At 44.4% G+C, this 21,571-nt stretch overlaps 1 protein-coding gene across 1 annotated transcript in view; it reads right to left on the minus strand.

The window, feature by feature from the left end:
- The window catches only part of LOC103183479 (unconventional myosin-If), a 41,531-nt gene that overhangs the window by 7,976 nt on the left and 11,984 nt on the right, over nt 1-21,571 (minus strand). Inside the window, exons 2-20 of the mRNA XM_042342678.1 lie at nt 21,026-21,163; nt 13,533-13,622; nt 12,512-12,606; nt 11,949-12,036; nt 11,618-11,707; nt 10,710-10,841; nt 10,026-10,160; nt 9,440-9,572; nt 9,066-9,262; nt 8,252-8,332; nt 7,205-7,291; nt 6,075-6,161; nt 5,170-5,337; nt 4,596-4,681; nt 4,410-4,491; nt 3,490-3,596; nt 2,649-2,747; nt 1,039-1,183; nt 714-828 (exon numbers count right to left, since the gene is read on the minus strand). Of these exons, the coding sequence (XP_042198612.1) occupies nt 714-828; nt 1,039-1,183; nt 2,649-2,747; nt 3,490-3,596; nt 4,410-4,491; nt 4,596-4,681; nt 5,170-5,337; nt 6,075-6,161; nt 7,205-7,291; nt 8,252-8,332; nt 9,066-9,262; nt 9,440-9,572; nt 10,026-10,160; nt 10,710-10,841; nt 11,618-11,707; nt 11,949-12,036; nt 12,512-12,606; nt 13,533-13,622; nt 21,026-21,163 (2,155 nt within the window). The remainder of the gene's footprint in view (nt 1-713; nt 829-1,038; nt 1,184-2,648; nt 2,748-3,489; nt 3,597-4,409; nt 4,492-4,595; nt 4,682-5,169; nt 5,338-6,074; nt 6,162-7,204; nt 7,292-8,251; nt 8,333-9,065; nt 9,263-9,439; nt 9,573-10,025; nt 10,161-10,709; nt 10,842-11,617; nt 11,708-11,948; nt 12,037-12,511; nt 12,607-13,532; nt 13,623-21,025; nt 21,164-21,571) is intronic.

Consider the following 21,571-nt stretch of genomic DNA (forward strand, 5'->3'; position numbering starts at 1 on the left):
TGTTGTATTATTGCTATGAGTGTGCTCATTTGTGTTAAGGCAGCCAAACAGAGATGGGAAATTCTCATGTGTGGGTGGCATGCATATGTAGAACTCTCAGTCTGGTTCCGCGCTAATTAAGCATTAAGTCTGATTCAGCATGGTGATGGGGTTGGGCAGCTACAGGGGTTTAATAGATAGAGTTGCAGTTTACAAGATCAGGAGCTTGCTGGGTCAAATCCGTGCTGAGTTTGCTGGTCTCAGGCGGAGTAGATGGAGAGGCTAACCTGGTCCTAGGAACTTGCTAGGGTTAGAGAGGTGTAAATCAGCTTGTTTTTCTGTTGATCGGGTTCCTCTTCAGCAATGCATATGGCAACCAGGTACAGAAAGGTGAGGTTTGCATTTGATGCCCTCTACAGTCGATATTGACTGATGAGGCTCAGACATGAACGATGACCAGTGCTTGGAGGGCAACCAATCTCCATGGAACTGGACTCAACAAGAGAAGGCTGAGGACCAGGAGCAGGCAGAGAGGCAAAAGGGAGAAAATCAGAAAAACAATTGGACGCAGAGCGATGGGTTTCCACGAGCATCAGACCAAAAAAAAAGGAAGTAGGTTTCCGAAGGTTAATGCAGGCCCTGGGATTGACGAGGTTATTGTGTTAACACACGGCCAACGCCTTAGCAAGCTATCTCAAATGAGGAATACTTTCCGAAATGAGCCATTTTTTTACCTTCTTCTCTCATCTCCTCGTACTTCCTTCGAGCAATGTACCTCCTCCACGCTTTCTGAATGATCCGCGCAAACGCGTCAAACTTTCGCTCTCTCATTTCTTCCAAGAGGAAAAGCTGGGAATTCAAAAAAAGTCATAAGTATACAAGAATTTGCTAGGCGATAGAAAACCAAGGCCCATCAAACTTGCCTTCCACCATCCTGAAAAGGCGTCACAGAACATATTGTAAAGTCAATTGACTATATATAGCATGGGCGAAACATGGCAGCCAATCGTGATGGCGGAGAGAGGAATGGAGCTTGGGAGACAAGGAGGGGAAACTTACAGATTCTGGATTCTTTACAAATATTTTGGATTTCCCCATCTGGTACTGGTCAGCGTCCATGTTGACAGACCGAAGCAGATGCTGAACTCCTTGTCGCTCGTCACCGCGCCAGTGTGGCCAGGTCTCTGGTGTAAGGATGGCGTACCTTTAATTAGACAAGAACACGTCACACAATGCAGTGAGCGAGAACCGAGGCTTGGGGTCTCCCGCATAACCAATAATAAGTGATGTCAGCATAACTACTGATGAGTGGAGTGATGGTTTTTGTGGGCAAACTTGGCAGCTATTTTGCACCCGGCAAGGTTCCACCCACAGCCGTGAGATGATTGATCAATTTATCTGATGGATCGTTGTAGAACGAAGCTCAAGGCTGTGCAGTTGTGTATACATGTGAGTCATGTTTCAGGGTTTATGATTTAGCTGCACAGCGCAACTCAGACCTGGCAATGTGAAGGGAAGTGTTTATTTAGTAATCTGTTACAGGTACAGTGCAGAGCTAGAGACAGGGAGAGAGTCCGAGAGAGAGAATCAGAGACAGAATGATCAAGAGATAAAGAGGCCAGAGGCAGACACAAAATCAGATTGAGTGAGAGTCAGAGAGATAGAGAATGCCAGAGAGAGAGAGAAAGACCAAAGAAGGATAGTTGGAGAGAGTCAGAGAGATAGAGACACAGAGAGACAAAAGTAGACTCTCAGGGAGAGATGGAGAGAGGGAGCGGGAGAGAGAGAGAAAGAGAGAGAAAGAGAGAAAGGGCTTGACAACCACGCGAGGAAAGGCAGGAGGCCCCTCAGCTATAGCCATCTCACCCGAACAGAGAAATCCGCTAACGAAAAGCATGCTCACAGCACCCGAGATTCATTTCCTCCTCGGGCTGTCAGCTTGTCTCAGTGATCCTTTTCCAATCATGTGTGTTTTTTTATGGAGAAGCAAAACTGATTAGAGCTCCTGTCTGGGAGCATCAAATCCCATAAGCATTGACTTCGCCTTTGAATCAAAGCAGCAGACGTGGACGAGTGATTTAATGAACACAGAGGACTGCCAAAGAGGCTGAAGGTAATTCACATTGGAACTACATTGAAGGGAATAAACCCTGCAAAGGCTTAATTGCGCGAAGTCCCTATTCGGTTTCTAATTTAGCTTTTCAAAAACAAAGTCACGGTGTTTGCCTTCCTGATCAGATCATGTAGATTCCAATGCTCCTCTTGCTGATCGAATGCAGTGAAACAAATATTGCGGGGTGTGTGTGTGTGTATGTGGGATGGGGGAAGGTTGAGTAAAGCCACCAGTAAATTTTACCTGGAGAAGGGCGGCAGTGGGTTGGAACTTCGAACGGTTAAGAGTGACCATTTTTAGGAAACCTGTAACATTTATTTCCTTCTCAACTCTTCGTAAAGCCCCAAGGCTTGAATGCTGTTACCCTACTGTTTGAGGGAAGGCTTCTGACGTGGTATCGTTCTTAACACTAAGTTCCTATTCCAACATCGACACAACTGAAGATTCCATGAAGCAAAAGTGCAACGAGATAAAGCCTCCAACGTTCTTTGTCGTGAATCGATTCTTAAAACCGAGACTCGGAACCGAGAGCGGGCGGCGACAGACAGGAGCGTACCTCTGTATGAATTTGTTGAAAGCTCTTCTGTAAGCGAAGCCTGCCCGCCGGACTCGGATGTTTTCCTTCAGCCCCAGGTACTCAGCCTGATGTTTCACCCTGAAAAGGTGGAGCCCACCAAAGCATGGATCAGATCCTGTCCTTTCACCTCATCGCTTTGGTCAAGGGCTGAGACAGACCTCAAAAGCCGCTCTCGCCTACCGTCACTCATGTGCCAATGTGCCGAGCTGCTCATTGCAACACAAAACATGAGGAAGCTACTGTTTCCACTGCTGTCAGGTACCTCCATTGGAAATTAATGGACGAACACAACCCTTAGCATTGAATGAATAATAATAATAATCCTTGGATTTGATATAGCGCCTTACCACATCTTCTAGACGTCTCAAAGCGCTTCACAGAATTTACTGTTAAGTGAATTGACCGCATGCTTTGTGGGCGAAATATATAGGGACGTAATAAATAATAATAATCCTTATGTTTGGAATAGTGCCTTTCACATTGGGAGGACTTCTTAAAGCATTTCATGCGATATAACATAAAGTGCAGTGACTGGGCATTTTGCTGGCAAACCCTGTAACCAATTTGCGCACTGCAATGTCCTACATGAGTGAATGACCAATTTTATCTGGGAGATTGTTGGCGAGGAACTAGTGTACTGCTAAAGCATCTCAAAGCTTCACACAGACGCTTTGAGATGGTTTGAAGGTTAAAGTGTACCACTTCTCAGAATAATCGCAGAGCAATCGCAGGCTTTTGGCGACAGATTCCTGGTATAGGGCTACACCTCCCAGGTCACAGAACAGAGGATGGGAACTTTAAGACAAGCTGAAAAACTCACCTGCTCTCCTCCCAGTCCTTGGATTTCTTTGTCTCATTGGGCTTCACACAGCGGATGTAGTGTGGAGTACATTTCATTAACGTGCTGACCAAGTCATTTGCTTGTTTCTAAATTAGAGTAAAGACAATTGATTAATGTAAAATAAATGAATACAAGCTGAATATATTACTGATTATTGTTAATGCAGAGATTACCTATAAATGGAAAACAAAAGAGCTTCAAACGTGAAAACTCCACTATCTCCCCATCTCCCAGCAGATTGATTGCAAGACCTTCACCCACTCCTAGAAATCTCTTCAACCTCTCACCTCCTCCTTACCTCTGATCTTTCCCGGCCTCTCCCTTATGGTTGTCCGCCCATTCAGCATACCAGCTCAAGACCTTCCTCTTCGATCACACCTTCAGTCACCCCCTTACCCCCACACTCACTGCTCTCCACAGCCCCTGATCCCAACCCCCAGCTCGGGTGCAAATTCCTCACTCTCCAGTGCTTTGGGACATCCTCCCAACGTGAAAGGCGCTATACAAATGTAATTTGTTGTTGTTGTTCCTCCCTCTCCGCCCCACTATTGGCAGCGTAGCCTTTAGCTAATGTGCTACGTTAATGGAGTAAATTGAGACCCAGGTGGAATTTAGAGTGTAACAGAGGGCTTCTAGTTTCCTAATGGATACTCAAGAATCCAAGTTCATATGATCTTTTCCCTAAATCTTAATAATGGGATCTCCCGCGGGCCGCATAAGCAATATTTCTAAGTTTCGCTTCCAGAACCATAACAACATTTACGGGTTATAGAGGGAGTGGGTGGGGCAGATGAAATGGAGGGAAGTGGGGGGGTGGGAGGCCGGATGCGGCCCGCGGGCCGCCAGTTGGACCGTCCTGATATAAAGCAGTGCCGACAATGGAAGAGGTCAGTCTCTACCTTGATCTTCATACTCGCTGTGGTCGGTCTGCCTTTCTTTTCAGTTTGAATATTATCTGAGAACAGCGATCGAATGAAGGGCCTGGCAACAGATTTAGAAAAAACACACTGGTAAGCAAGGAAGAAAGAGGGCGAACACAGGTAAGAAAGCTGTAAAGGAGAAAAATGAAAATCTTAGAAACATACAGTTCGCTGCTTTGCATTAACTCGATCAGGTCAGTGAAGAGGACATCTCTGTTGCGCTCACAAAATCCATTCATGTCATAGTTCACCTGCAACAAAATAATTCAAATGGTGAATAATAATAACGATAATAATCCTTGCATTTGATATAGCGCCTCATCACGTCGTTGAGACAACTTAAAGCGCTTCACAGAATATATTGTAAAGCGGATTGACTGTGTATTTTGTGGACGAAACGCACGGGTCAATTGAAATTACGGTGATATGCTGAGTGAAACACAAAATACTCTGCCCATTCGCACTGCCCTTACTTCTTTTTTTAACGCCTCAAGCCTTTAAAAGGTAGTTGTTACATTTACTTTGCTGTATCACTCAGGCTAGAGCAACGTCATCAGCTAAGAAAACCTGCGCCGGTTGCAGGCCAAGACCTTCCTCTGTCCTGAAGCATCTAAGAACAAGAAGCATGGCTGGGACAATGTGAAGCACCTGCCAATTGGAGGAAACTCTGATTGAGACCTGAATTCCAGTGAGTGTGGTACGTAATGATATTTTCTGCCACAGCAGTATTGGATGGTACCTTTCCAGCATAATGGTGGATTATAAACCCTTGGTTCCAGCTGTTGAAGTGATCGTTAGTCCCTACTCCGGCCTGGAGCTTCTGAAGCAGGGTAGAATCCGCTCCTTCCCCTGTGGCGTGCATGGTGGCACACACATCGTCAAGAATGCTCATTATGCCGGGGGGATTCTGGAACGGAGAACAGGAAACGCATGGTCAGAGATTGGCTTTGTTCCATTGGCTCCTCTCAGGACTGAAGTAAAAAAAACAGAGGGCAATCCCTCTGCCTCACCCCCTCCCTTGCCCTCTTCAAGTCCCGTCTAAAGACCTTCCTCTTCGAGCGTGCCTTCAGCCAACCACCCCCCCCAACGCCCCCTGCCCTCCACCTCTCCTGACCCCAACTCCCAGCTTGGGTCCAAAACCCCTAATTGTCCAGCGCCCTGGGACATCTTTCTGACGTGAAGGGCGCTATACAAGTGTAATTTGTTGTTGTCAAGGAGGGCCCAGCGCGACTCTGTTATAACTCGTTTCTTTATCATGTGAATTAAGTTATAACTTAGGTGCCCGGTGGAACTCATTCAGTCCGTGGGCACTCAGCCAGCCCGCCCGCTCGCTTCACACACACCTGCCAATTTTTTGTGCTAAAATGGCCGACTTCCACTTCACAAGATCGTTGTTCACATCACTTCCAGGAAGTGACCCCATGAGCCAGAAATCGGCTATTTTAGTTGTGAAAAAAAAGTTGATATCTAGGTCACAACCAAGATCATTTGTGCGAACGCAGGAAACAGAAAGTGCCGTTGGTAGTGAACGACCTGAATAACTTTGAAGTTGTCCATGTCGTAATTTCACTTTTCTTCCTTCAGATACAACCAACGACAAATTGCACCGAGTTCTGCCACAAGGCTGATTTCAAAAGTACTTACAACTTTATTTTCTATCAGGTCACAGACAACTTTGTTGTTGAAATATTCAATGGGTGTCCACTTAATCCCCTCCTGAACATACTCATCCTGTCGGACAGAAAAATAAAGTGGGTGAGAAACACTCCAGGGATCGTTATACAGGGCAACGCCCTCTAGCCCCGGCGTTCCCAGCTCAGTCTTCCACACTCTTTAGATTCCTCTCCCTACCTCTGAGATTGGTTGCAGTCCTACTCCCTGCCGCTCACTCCCTACACTCTGTCCCTTCCACCTCAGCATCAGTGAGTGAACGTTCAATCACTTTGTCCCCACTTCGTGGAACTCTCTCCCTAACTCTCTCAAACCTTCCATCTCTGGCTTCAAACCATTCATCCTCCTCTTATAACCTCCATCCTCTCATCTTCTGCCTTGCTCAGGATTTGACTCTGATCTGTCAAGGGTTTTGAGACATTTTCCCGTGTGAAACGCCCGACATACACGCAACACTACATTGGTTGTACTCCAGTACTACAGTCTGAGGGTTAAGCAACTAGCTATAATAATTATAATCCTTGCATTTGATATAGCGCCTTATCACATCATTGAGACGTCTCAAAACGCTTCATGGAATATACTGTAAAATGAATTGACTGTATGTTTTGTGAGTGAAACATAGCAGCCAATTGCGCACAGCAGTGTCCCAGAAATAGTCCTGGATTAAGTGACCAAATTATTATTTATTTATTAGAAGGAATTATGACCCCCGGAAAGCGATCCAGCAATCGACTAACAACTGGGTTCCTACTTACTGCCTGGTAAACAGAGGAGTGTGTATGGAGTAAGGAAGCTTGCCTAAGTTTTCGCCCTGCCAGGAATCAAACCCAGGTCCTCTCACTTGCAATCTCAAGGATATTCATTTCTCCAGCCCAGTCTATTGTTTGGGATGGAAGTCAAATTGCAGGTGACACCAAGTTGGGGTGGGGAATTGTGGAATCAAAGGAGGAGAAGAGGGAGTCTTACGAAAGAGAGCCGGCTAAGGTACTGTCCACTTGCGGTGGGTTGGTATTCTGGAAAAATGAGATTAAATGGGTTTAAGGGCTGTCCTGTCTTCAACCCAGCCTCTCTCATGCTCCTGTTGTGTAACATTTCCTCACCTGTTCTGCTTTGAGCGTCAGTTCAATGAAAATCTGCTGAAGCTTTTCGTTTACAAAGTTAATACAGAACTGTTCAAAGCCATTTTTCTGCGGGAAATAAAAGAGGTGAAAAACAACAAGTTAACCATGACCAACGAAATTCTCTGTCAGATTTACTAAGCGGCCAGCACTTATTGAACGGTTGATTCTTGGTGTTAAGCAACCGACTGAAAGTGAATAGTAGGAAGTACTGTATTATGGTCTTAGCTGTTCCGTGGTAATAAATATTGTTACCTCCAGCTGCAAGCCCCTGCCTCCAGTTGCAGTTTTGCAGCTACAGGAAGAGGTGAGGGAAATTAATTTTTGGTCAGACGGCTGTCTGACAGGTGGGGAAACCCAACATCAGGTTTAACAGTTTTGAAACTAGAGAGAATTCCACCTCTGTATGTCTCCTACACGTGGAAGCGTCATTGTGTCTGAAATGGAATACGCACTCTCTCCCTGGAGGTATGCACCCAGCTTACTTAATTCCGGAGAGCATTAGACACAGGTTGGCACAAACCAAGGCTTGGGAACCTCAGTGAGTGAGTTGGGTATGACTGGAGTTTAACCAGCTGAAACTACATGGCTTGCCATTAAGGGCAAGTCTCATAATAATCATCCTTGCATTTGATACAGCGCCTTATCACGCCATCGAGACATCTCAAAGTGCTTCACAGAATATGCTGTAAGAGGGGAAGATAAGGGTAAGCGGAAAAGAGAGCTTAGTTTCGGAGTACGGACTGCTCTCTGTAAATGTGGTGTGTGTTCTTCACATGAAGGTTGTGACTGAGGCAGGAAGCTGGGGGAAGTCAGGGCTGTGGATGATGTGTTAGTAACAGCACAGAAACGTCAGCTGGGCATGAGAAGTCTTCTGAACAGATTAAATGTAAAAGAACATCCATCTTCTTCAGTTCACATCCACGTATCACAAATTGACCCTCATCTCAAACCCCTCTCCCATACCCCCTCAATTCCCTTCTCAGACGTAGCTTTATATTACGCAGTCAAGTGGACAATGTATGTTACCTGAAAGATTTCGAAACCATAAATATCCAGCACACCGATGCTATATTCTTCATGTGGTTTCTGCACTGCTCTGTTGATTGACTAAACTCAGGGAAGAAATGATATAAAATCAATGGGGTTTCAGGACATGAAATTAAGAATCTATTGAATTACGGTTTGGGAAGAAATAATTCTTCACTCGTTGATTTTCTTCTCCTCTCCATCCAAGGTAAATATGGCAAAGCTTTCAGCAGAGCAACCCCACATGAGACAAATAATTGCAAATAAAAACCTTAAAGGATTTAGGGAAAGGGCAGAAAGTGGAACTGTATGGTGAGCCATGGCATAAGGATGATGATAATACCATAATCCTTACACTTGGTATAGCGCCTTTCATGTCGGGAGGACACCTCAAAACGCTTCACAGGATTTTCTGTGAATTGAAGTAACTGTGTATTTTGTAGGCAAATGCAATAGGTAATTTGTGCACAGCAATGGCCCATAAGCAGCCACTGAGTGAGTGACCAATTTTATCTAGGGGGTTGTTGATCAGGACACAGAAAGTCCCGTCTCTTTTCAAATAATGCTACGGGATCGTTATTGTCGACCTGAACAGGCAGATGGGACCTTAGGTCTATGTCTCACCTGAAGGACGGCACCTCTGATAAAGCAGTGCCCACCCACCCCCAGCACTGTATTGGAGTGTCAGCCTAGACTAGGTGAGCTCAAACTCCCGATGGAACCTACAAAGTTCTGACACGGAGGTGAGAGTGCCTGAGATGAACGACCTCTTTGATAAACCCCATGTTCAGATCGCAGAGGTGCAAGTACTTACATCCACTAGGAAGTCAAACACTCGTGTGTGGAGGGCCTTCGCCAGAGCGTCCCGAGTGTATCCTGCCTGCTGCACGTTCAGGGTCATGTTGATGGACTCAGTCTTGCCTCCCCACTTGCTGTCCATTTTCCGACTTGTCACTTTCTCTTGCAACTTCAACTGGTCGATTCCCAACAAGTACGCAGGAAAGGCCAGGTCTTGCGGAGAACAGAACAGAAGCACAATCAATCGTGTGGCCGGTGTTTGGGCGACGATGATAACAACAACAATAACAATCTGCACCTTTACGACTGAGTCTTTAAACGCCTTTAAGGCTGTCTTCAAGCGCAAATTCACTCCACTTCCAAAACAAATGCATAGAAAACATCACTCACGACCCTCATTCTCCACCTGCGCGTAGTTCCCAGCTTCAGAGAAGCTAATGTTCCCAAGATGTAGAATCCCAGCAACAATTTGCAGCACCATCATCTGAATATCTGAGGAAATGCCTATGACTTGCATTGCATTCTAAGGGGAAAGAAAAAAATTCATCAGCCCATCTGATCTCATCCCTCCAGAGCACCCATCTCACTGTCTTCCCATCACAGTGCCAAGCTATTTCTTAAATGAGTCCAGTGTCCTGGCCTCAACCACCCTTCCAGCAACCTGTCCCAGTCATTAATTACCCTCTGGGTAAAGATAAACTTCCTGGTGTCTGTCCTGAAATTATGCTTCACAGCTTCGAACCTGTTATTTTGCTGTCTCACTGCGTGCTATAGTATTAATACTCCTTGCATTATATTAAAGCACTTGTCTGGCTTTTTAAAATAAAACCTCAGTAATTAACTGGGAAAATGCATTATTAGTATTTGTCCTTTTCATTCAAGGGTTTATTTCAAGTTATGGTTGATCCACAGGGTGATCCTGACTGACTGTCCCAAAGGATGTGCATTTCTGAGGGTTTTGAAGGCAGCTAGTTACCACTGTTTCATGGAATTCCTTCTTGTCGTCTGTCCCATCCACCTTGCTTGTGCCCGACTGATTCAAGTAGAAGTAATAATCAGGGTCAGCGATGCCCAGGTTCTCACACTGCTCTGGTGAAGCCCCTTCAAGCAGCTGTTGTGGGGGGGGGGGGGGGGGAGGGCGGGGGACGGAGAGGGGCAAGGAGGAGAGAAGGAAAAAAGCAATCTAAATTTAGAAAGGTTTTTCAAGGTGCGATTTCTATCTGGATTTACATCTGTCATGAATTTATTATTTTATTCTTCCACCCACAAAATACGCAGTCAATCCACTTTACCATATATTCTGTGAACTGATTTGAAACGTCTCAACGGCGTGATAAAGCACTATGTCAAATGCAAGGATGATAATTATTATTGTTATTACTGCATTCAGCTTGTTGAGTGCCCAAACTACATTTGCATTGACTTTGGACGTGGAATACACATCCTGGATAAAATCCAGGACTTGGCCATAAATTCCCGCAGCTTCCAGTTTCTACATGAGGGCTTCACAAGGCACTTGAATGCCTTATGGAATGCCTTATGGAATTCATTGAAAGCAATGTTGGTGGGTTTCCCTTGAACTTTACAGCGTATTAGATTTACTGAATTATTCTGATTTTCTATTAAAGTCAAGTGATAAAGCAGGGAGGCAGGACCTGACCTGGTAATAAATGTGAAAGTTCCTCTCGTTCTCGTTCTGGCTCACAACTCGAGATTTCTCCAGCAGGAAATTCGAGATCTTTCCTCCGTCTGGTTCTCCACCACGACTGAACTGAATCTCAAAATACTTCCCCTGAGCAAGAAATGGCACACGTTATAACGGCCGGTATCTGAGTAGGTTGTTAACACACACACACACACACACACAACGCCACATAAAACATTTGCATTTTGGGACAGCCCCATCGGTGCAGTGGGTTGAACCGACTGTTATGGACACAGTTCGAATCCCAGTCCGTGCTGACGTTTTGTTGTCAGGTGAGGATGCTATTCAGTCCTGAGTTTAAGGGCATAAAACTATCAGATATAAACCTCCCCCTTCGGCAGAGCTGGTCAGAATATTGCCATCTGTGTCTGGGAGCAATCCTGATTTCTTGAGGACAGTAGAAGGTTAGGATGATCGTGTTGGGGATTATTATGGCCAAGTGAACTATGAGGTTTGGAACTGCAATGAATTCCCTCAAACCCAAGTAGCCGGAGCGAGCCAGTGTGTGGTGGTTGATGCAATCAACGTGAACATAAAATCCTGGAGTGAGATCAGAAAAGAAATCCATTTATCTCAAGGAAAGAACGAAAGAGAAATATTGCACGTTTAAAGTGGTGGGTTTTCAGGAGGCTTTTTAAAGCGGGATTTAGGGAGGAAGTCCCAATGTGTGTGTGTGTGTGAGAGAGGGTCACAGTAGCTAAAAGTTTGGCCGCTGGTAGTAGTGGGGTGGTGGGGATAAGGAACAGGAGGGGCTGGACAGAGGAGCGAGATGGACAACGTCACAGGCGGAGCCATGTAGGGATTCGTAGGTGAGAGCGAGGACCTTGAGACAGGTTTAGCACAAATTGGCTCCATCGACTTACAAATCTACTGGAATTGTTGTTCCTCATCGTCTTGGCATTTCCAAAAGCCTCCAGCAGTGGGTTTGATTGCAGGATGATGTCTTTCACATGCTAAAATACGATGGATAAATAAACAAACATGTTACGAAGATGCCTTCATCCCAGTCCCACAGCCAAATCTGGCTCACTGGTTCAAGCTAACCAAAGGGCCAGATTTGGGGAAAAAAAGTAGAATAGTTGATTTGAAGATTTGATTTGAAGATGTTTCTCCCCTGAGACTCAGGCTTGGTTGAAGTGCTGAAGGTTAATAAAGCTGGCACTGGATGGACACACTCAGATCAGTTGGATTTACCTGGACTTTTCCTCCACCCCCTGACACTTTGGATACGTAACTCATGATGTATTTTGCTGCCACTGTTTTTCCGGCTCCACTTTCGCCACTGAAATAGAGAGTAAATGACAGGATTGATGTGAAATCCCTGACTGGGGCCATTGATCAGTCTGCTACTCTCTCTCTCTCAATCTCTCATTTACGCTGACAGCTACATTCACCCAGCCAAGGTTTTGGAACCCAAGTCGATTTTCCCTGCCTTTTAAGACCTATCTTTTCAACGTGCTTTCAGCTATCTCCTCCCCACACCTAACCTCACCGCCAGCCCCAGCTTGGTTTCCCAGTCGGCTCTTTGATAGATGCTGTATCAAATGTAAACTATTTTTGTGTGATGTGTTCGCGAGTGTCTGCGAATGGCGCAGTGTGTACATATGTGTGTGGTGTGCGGTGTGAGTGTATGTGGTCTTGCGTGTGTATGGTGTGTATGTTATGAGTGTATGTAGGAATGAGAGCGATTAATTTTCCATGTGAAATATAAAGCGATCCTGATTTATGCTAATCTGTGAATTTTTTGTGACTCGCACCTGATTATAACGCACTGGTTCTCTGCATCAATCAACATGTTCCTGTACATGTTGTCTGCCAGAGCATAGATATGAGGTGGATTTTCAAACTGAGCCTGTGGACAGAAAGGAAGAATAAAAAAAACTGAAAATATTCAGCCTTCAGAGTCTCTTCCATGTTATTAGTAATTAGTAACGCAGTGTGTACTGGTCTGTAATATGGTACCCACTGTTCTGTAATGAACAGCGCCAGCTGCTCTGTACAATACAACACACTCCATTTCATTTCTGGTTGCTTTTTATCATGGAAACAATGACGATTTAAAGCTGGCGAAGTAAGATGGGGATATAAAGAAGCATCGTATGAATAGCTTAGCACATACACAGGAAAAAACAAGGGTACAACTGTGCTTTTTTACTTAACTAAACATAGAATTAGAAACCTCAAAACACAGCCCGGCCAAATCACTTGATCTCAGGAGAGCGCCCAAAGTCATTGACAACTGAGAACATTAAAGCGGCCTTGTTCAGTCTGAATTTACCACAATAGAAGTCGATTCTCAGAAGTATGGCTATTACACCCTCCTCTTCTTTCTCTGTCTCTCTCTCACACACACACACACATTTAGAAACAAAATACCAGTTGCACAGAAACACTCAAACATACAGTCAATTCACTTTACAGGATATTCATAGAATTATACAGCCAGAAGGAGGCCATTTGGTCCATCATGACTGTGCTGGCTCTTTGAAAAGAGCTATCCAAATCAATCCGATTCCCTGCAAACTTTGTCCTTCCCAAATAATTATTCTTTGAATGGCTTTGAAATGTCTCGAAGATGTGATAAGGTGCTATATCAAATGCAAGCATTATTATTATTATTATTATTATTATTATTATTATTATTATTATTATTATTATTATTATTATTATTATTATTATCCACTGCAGGTGATATTGGTTTTGATACAAGTTCATGAGAAAACAGGAAAGACAGAGAGAGAGAGAGATACTGTATTAAAATCAGAAAGCTTTACTCACAGCTCCTTGGTAAAGTTCGACTTCTCTGTCCGTGAAGTAAGGCATCTGTTTAAACGGGTTCACGGAGATCAGCACGGTACCAATGTATGTCTGAGGGACACGCTAAGGCATTTATTCATTCTTCATATGTTTTTGCAACAACATTTTCGCCTACAAAATATACAGTCAATTCACTTTACAGTATATCCTATAAATACGCTTTCTGATCTCTGCTTGACGTCTCACTGAAGACACGTATGGGATTGTAGGGATAGCCCAGCCCTGCTGGACTTTAAATTGGAGCATAATTTTCCCGCAAAATAATTAGCAAAAATCTTATTATTCGAACACTTTTTAGAAATCCTACGTTTGGTAAAATATTGTGTGACTCGATTGCACAAGTGGTAAATATCACTGTCCTGTATTAAGGGTCTTATTTATGTACTGGAAACTACCTACGTGCTATCGGTATGAGATTGTACATTTATAGGCCACAGGTTGGAGGATGGTGGTAATGCTCTCACATGATTCACGCTGAGCTGAGCTGAGCTGTGTTGCTCGCCAGGAAGCTCGCAAGAAGTTCCTGGTGTCTGCAGCATATCTAGTGAGGGCTTAAACCTACACTTGTCAGCCATTAAATAATAATAATCCTTGCATTTGATACAGCACCTTATCACGTCTTCGAGACGTCTCAAAGCGCTTCACAGAATATAATGTAAAGTGAATTGACTGTGTATTTTGTGGGCGAAACTTGGCAGCCAATTGCGCACAGCAGCGTCCACACAAACAGTCGTTGACTGAAGTGACCAATTTATCATTAGGTTTTTTTGAAGGAATTATTACCCACCAATCGACTAACAACCAGGTTCCTATTTACTGCTAGGTAAACAGAGGTGCGTGGAGTAAGGAAACTTGCCCAATATTTCTCTCTGCCGGGGATCGAACCTGGGTCTCTTGCTTGCGAGACGAGCGCTCTAACCACTGAGCTAAATGGCCTACTGATGACTATATTCTCTTGCCTGTGTGTGTGTGTGTGGTGGGATGGGGGGAGATAAGCGAAATCTTCTTGTTGCTGAGCTGACGTCACGCTGACGTGCTTGGCAATGGAATATCGGAATGGACTCCACCCTCTCTGATGGTCTCGGTACTTCAGTTCCTGAGCCAGGTGTGTCTGCAGTGCTCCAAGGCACCGCCGGTGACAACACCGGCCAGCCTGTGTCATTGGCAAACTCGGAGGCACAGACCATTCACTGAGTACAGGAATTCCCTCCCATTCAGCTCCATACAAGTCAAAGCAAAGGATGGTCCAAGTTGAACAAACATGTCAGATAGTGGGCTCAAAGGCAAGCAATGTGCCTTTGCCTGGTTAAACTCCAGCAACTACCTCCAACACACACTCTGGGGTACCCAAACCTTGACTCTCACCAACCTGCGCCTAACACTCTCCGGAATTCCGTAAACAGGATGCCCCCCCCCCTTCCTCCTCCTCCAAGAAGAGACAGGGACATTTTCCATGCATAGGTGGCATACGTATCTGTGGAACTCTCAGGATGATTTGGACACTGATAAGCATGCAACCACAACAAATTATATTTGTTTGGCACCTTTCACGTTGGGAGGAGATCCCAAGGCGTTGGGACAGTCAGAGATTTGGAGATTTGGACCAGGAAACCTACCCCTTCCCCTTCCCCTTCTCAAAATAAAAAAAACAGAGGCCATTTTGTGTCACTCAGTAGTCAGCTGACTGACTAACTGGTTGCTATATTCTGTGTATTAGTCATGATGTAGTTTACACCAAAACCAAAGGAAGAGGCTAAGTTTGGTCTCCTCGAGAGGGTTTTGAAAAGGTTTCGAGCCATCTTTGAATTTTGCAACAACTTTTTTTGGCGATAACAGACTCTGGTACACCACTGTGTTTTTTTCTTTGAAGCTGTGTTGCAAATTGCGACTTGCAGTTTTGGAACTGGAAGGGATGTGGAAGAGGGTGGAGGGTGGAGGTGGTAGTGGGGGGGGGATTGGGGGAGGGAGGGGGTAGAGAAAGGTGAAACAGGAGAGACGTAAATCTGAGCCCATGGCAAGTAAGAGCCCATTTCCCCACCTCTATCACCTGGGACCCTCCTGCTCCTCCTCAGGCCCACTTTCGTGCAGAATAAAGTGACAAAATGGCCACCCACTCGCTTGTGGCTGCAGTTGGGAAATGAGTTTCATCAGTTCTCAAAATAAAACCTCCCCACAAAGCACATCGCAATAGCAGAACAGCCACTTGTGGACGCTATAGTCATTGTCCTTTTCAGCTAAACTTGAAGCAATCCTTTTTCTCCTCATCCCATCCCACCACCAACACTCTCGGACCCTGGCTACCCTCAGCTCACGATAGTTTCCCCATCCCCGACCCGCCCCGCACCCCTCCCCCATTACTGACCACCATGACCACCACCATTACTGTCACCTCCCCAGAGCTCGCGTGACTTTTGTTTTTGGTCACAAGGAAAGCTCTCGCAGGTCACTCTTGTGAAACCCACAACGTACCTCTAGATGGATGGGCTGAGAGGAGAGCCAGAGACAGAGAGCAATGCTGATGGAGGCAGCGATCGCAATGTTACTCCTGGTACTGTTACTCTGGAAGCGCAAAGACCTGTCAAGATGCTCTTCTTAACTGCAATACAGGACACTAAAGGCATTTCACCCACAAAATATACAGTTAATTCACCTCACAGTATATTCTGTGAAGTGGTTTGAGACGTCTTGAAGAAGTGATAAGTCGTTATATCAAATGCAAGGATTATTATTATTATTTAACAATTGTGTTAAATAATAATAATAATAATGAACCCTGTGGTGTGTTTGTTATACAAACCACAGAGACTGAGCTACAGAAATGCAAGCAAGACTTAATTGTTGTTTTTTAAGGAATCCAGTAACACTTCCAACCAAGACTATTTTATTGTTAGAAATTGAACTAAATAATCCAGCTATATCTGTAATACAAGTCTTCTGCAATTTACCATTTTCTTATAAGAATGTTATGGATTATTCCATCCAGGTCTATATTTACCCTATTTACCTAGCATTTTAGGGCATCCGCGAATTCATTCTTAACTCTGAAACCCGTTTTCTGTAGTTCTTAAAGGAAACTTGTGAAAATACAGCTTCAAAATCAAAGCTGAATTTAAGAACGTGGCAAATTCTGGACACTCCAAAATGTGACATACATACAGTAAATTTAGATCTGGGTGGAATTTACATCAGATATAGAACATTATATAAATACACACACACACACACGAAAAACTACCGTATGGATAGACCCCATGGAAAAAAAGGATGTAATTTGTTCCTGTTGAAGACTTCAAATATACTTTGTTTGTCCCCAGTTGCACTTTCTGCTAAACTGCTTGCAAAAGGAGCTGCTCAAAGTTGAAACAATCCTTCCATCAAACCACAGCCATTGTGGTTCTGAATAAAAACCACAACAAAAGAAACAATTGTAATTGCAACCTGAGTTTGCCAGTATCAAAACATTCCACCTGGGTCTAGATTTAGTCTATTAACATATGAATGCCCTATGAATCCAGGTAACATATGAATCCAGGTACATTTCCATCTTCTCACTGCAGCACTCACCCTAGTGGCCTCTCTTCATCTTTGCGCCTGGAAGCTGACAGTCAGTGCATTAGATTGAGGGGGTGGGATGGGATGGGATGGGGTGGGAGGGGGTGATAAAGTCACAAGAGATCATGAGAGCATTTGGGATGAAGAAGCCTATTTGACCTCACGCTTCTCCTTGTATTTGATACAGGCCGCTCACATTGGTTTTAAAGCGCTTTGCAGGATTTATGGTTTGGAATCAAACCATGGCCAACTAGTTGTGCAACCAGCCGTAAAGTGAACTAACAAATTTTACCTAGGGAGATTGCTGGTTAAGGCTTCGGAAAAAACTCCCTCCGCTCTTCAAATAGTGCCACGAATTCTTTAACATCCACCTGCACAGGCACAGATAGGACCTTGGTTTCACGTGTCGTCCAAAGGATAACATCTCTGACAACAAAACACCGCGCCCCCTCCCCCACCACCCTCCCCCCCACCCTCCCCCAGCACTGCATTTATACATCAGCGCTCACTACTCTACTTAAGTAATGTGATCTTTTTTTTTCCAAATGATACTTCCCATTTTAGTCTGTAATTTGCAGAACTATGTTTCGTTGACTCATGTCGCAACATCTGGAAGCAACATGAAACAGGAACATTCGGGCTTCGAGGGAGTTTCTAAATGTAAAGGCGACTCACTATTTGAATTTAACACAGAAATATGTTCACAAGCGCTGCATATCAACCCTGCAAATTTTAGCTTTTTCTCAAATTCCCTTATTTTACAAACAGCTGTGTGATAACTGGCCGACAGTTACACTTAGGAACGTAGGAAGAGGAGGAGACCATTCAGCCCCTTGAGCCTGATCCGCCATTCTATTAGATCACAGCTGATCTGAATCTCAACTCCAAATACCTTCCTAACAAAATTCAATCCACCTCAGTCTTGACAACTTGAATGGATCCCGCATCCACAACCTTTTGGGGTAGAGAGTTGCAGAATTCCATCACCCTTTGCGTGAAAAAATGCTTCCTGATTTCATTCCTACATGCCCTAGCTCTAATTTAACATTATGCTCCCCCTACCCCAACGACCACTGTTCTGGATTCACTCACCAGAGGAAAACACAGTGTGAATTAGAGGCAGCTATTGTTATTTATCTTAAATATGGATTTGATAACCCAAATTCAATTTGTAAGTTATCCTCCAAAACATAGGTGAGTTGTTATTTATCTAACCTCAAGGTTAGGATAGTATATGTTTAAAAGAAATAGGAACTTCTAAAGTCTCCATCTCCCTTCCAGTAGCCTGCATATCATTCTGCTTACCTTCAATACAATGACCAGTCTCAATTCCTTGGAAAGAGTACAATTAATATAGAAATAGCCTGTTCTGAAACTCCCCTGCAACCTGCCTGAATGTTCCTGTTTTGTAAACTTTCAGATTTTCCTGCATGAGCCAAGGAAGGGAAGGCTTCTGTTGGTTGAAAATGAATCTGGAATAACCTACTTCCTTTAGGTAGGCAGTCCAGCGATTCATAAATAATAATCCTTGCTTGCATTTAACGTGGGAGCCAATTAGTCCACAGCAACATTCCACAAATAGTCTTGACTAATTTTTACCTGGGGGATTGTTGGCCAGGACACAGCGAGAAACTCCCTTCTCTTTTCGAGTTGTATCATGAAACTACACAAAACTATTAATGTCTACCTCTACAGGTAGGCAGGACAACTGACACCACCTCCTCTTCAAGGCTATCTCTAGTAGGTAGAAGATACAAGCTGAGAAACGGAGGTCTGATCTACCTCATCCAGTGGATGTAGAGATTTCTGGATGACTGGAAAGATCATACTGTACAAGGATGTCCGTTTAGTTTGGATAGAAACATTGAAGTTGGATTATGACTCTTAAAAGATTTATATTTGAACCACATTAAAGGCAATTGCAAGAGCCCACTATAAAGTGGTTAAGAATGACATAAAATAGAGGGATTTAACTTACGATTGAAAAAAAATCACCAACACATCTTGTTTAGTCCTTCGCAAAATCAGAGGAATGAGCTGTGGTCAACAATTAGACAAGTCAGGGCTCCTCAGGCTTGGGACAAGGTGTTTTAAAGGGCACCTTTTAGAGGTATGTAAATTATTAAAAGCGATTGAAAATATGATCAGAATGATCAGAATGATCATTTCGCACGCAACAAAATAGCAGAATAAGAGGACATCAGTTTAGCGTTTCAAAAGGCAGACATCAGGAAGAATTTCTTTACCCAAAGGGTAATTAACAATTGCTAGGAAGAGTGGATGAGGCTAGAACATTGGACTTATTTTAAAAAATCTTGATTCTGTGGTGAGAAGACGGTAGGACTGGGGCTCTAGAAGGATGAGATCCAATGGGACATTACGCCATCTTCATCCAAAAATTAAACATGAGAACAATTTTATAAATGTTATTGCTGTATATGAACTTAGGAGTCCATTCTGTGTACATTCCTCTCCCTTGTCAACGTGAACCTTTGAATCTCAATCCATCAAAACACAGGGAGAGGCGGTTCATTTTCAAATCGGGTTCCAAGTAACAAAAAAAAGGGGTTTTAACACCAGTAATAATCTATTTTTGAAAACGGTGGGTTTCCTTATTGTGTACAAATTACCGTGGCAAGATAAAGCATTGGTAGCTGTCTCCTTCCTTCTTTCCTTCCCCTCACCCTCGGCAACAGAAAGGTGTTTTAAACAAAAACAGAAGTCGCCGGGAACACTCAGCAAGTCAGGCAGCATTACAGAGAAAGGAAAGTGAGTCAATATTTCGTGCCTCATGACCCTTTGTCAGAACCCGAAACATTGACTCACTTTCCTCTCCCCATAGATGCTGCCTGACCTGCCCAGTGTTCTCGGCGACTTCTATTTTAGTTTCAGATTTCCGGCATCTGGAGTACTTCGCGAAAAGTATTTTAAAATGCATTACTCAGTGGTGAAAGGTTAATTAATCACGGCACAATGTTGGAACAGAAGAGCTTTGATTTTCATCCTCTGCGTGTGCGACAGATCAGCCAATCTTAACCGAGGTGTCAGCTGAGCAATATGACTGGAACAATAAATATCAAAACGCGATACTTCCCATTGGTATACAGTGATCAATATTGGGGCTACCAATACTTTATCTTGCACAGTCAAGGAGATGAGTTTTCGGAAGGCTTTTAAAGCAGAGTGGGTGGGAGGAGGTGAGGTGGCGGGGGGTGGGTGGGGGGCGCGGGAGACAAGGCTGGGGGATTTGGTTGGTGTTCCAGAGGGTGGGGTCTACACTGTCAGAAGTCTCGCCTGCTGATGGTGGAGTGGAGGTAGTGAGGGACATGCAGCAGGCCCGAGTTTGCAGACCATCTGCTGGGAGACAGGGAGTCGGCAAGGATGGGAGTGAAGGGCATGTGATGATTAACATTCACAAGCACGTGGCTGACACTTGGATGGGCTGGAGGTTGTGGATGGTGGAGGAGAGCCTTTGAGAACATAAGTCTGGAGGTGACGAAGGCATGGATAAGGGCTTAGGTCCACTGGGCCCAAGGTAGAGACGGAGGTGGATGACATGATGGAGATAAAGCAAAGCGGTCTTTGTCAGACACTGGATGTGAGGAAGAGAGCCAAGTGGGCAAAGAGAACGCCATAGTTGTGCACTGGCTCAGTGAGGTGGCGAGAGTGACCGGGAAGGCTGAGGTAATCAAGGCCAGAGGTATGAGGGTTTTGGAGTGAGCGAGGAGGATGGCTTTCAGCTTGACACCAAGCCAAAGGAAGTTGCTGCAACATTCGACGCTGCTGCTGCACACAGATCAAAATAGCTCTAAGACGATCTCTAATTTTCCCCGTCAAAACCTGGCACCGAGGCTTCTTTCTATTCGTTCAGATTAAAACGTTCCGCTGCAGTGAAAGGATACAAATATATAATCATCCATGTAACGTTTCTTAAGGTTTTCCACGATGGCCTCCTCTGTGATTTTGGACAGGAGAACCATATCGTCCACTCCGCTCTGTTTAACATTGTGACTCTGCCAGTGATAGTGCCCCTTGCTCCCCTGCGGAACGAGAGACAAACAATTAATGCTCAAATAGCGCATTGATAGCCCACAAACTAGTCAAATAATACGTGATAATACCCCGACACAGCCAACGCCTTTCACGTCAGGAGATACATTTCAAAGCGCTTCACAGCATTCACTATAAAGTGTAGTCATTGTGTGCTCTGGAGACGAAACGTGGCGGCCAATTTGGCCACAGCATATTCATTCTATTTGAAATATTCATTCTATGTGCCAAGCAGGAGCTTATTGATCTGCAGGTTTGCAGAGAATTGCAATGGTGTAGTTGTAGGATAGAAGTGAGAGAAGAACGAGACTGTGTCAAAGCTGAAGCCACACTTGTGAAATAGAGTTGCACCACCATCCATCAACGCGCTTTGCGTATAATCTTTCAGTTACCGCCTG

Source organism: Callorhinchus milii, unplaced genomic scaffold (genome assembly GCF_018977255.1).
Source record: "Callorhinchus milii isolate IMCB2004 unplaced genomic scaffold, IMCB_Cmil_1.0 Scaffold21, whole genome shotgun sequence".
In the NCBI taxonomy this organism is placed as follows: Eukaryota; Metazoa; Chordata; class Chondrichthyes; order Chimaeriformes; family Callorhinchidae; genus Callorhinchus; species Callorhinchus milii.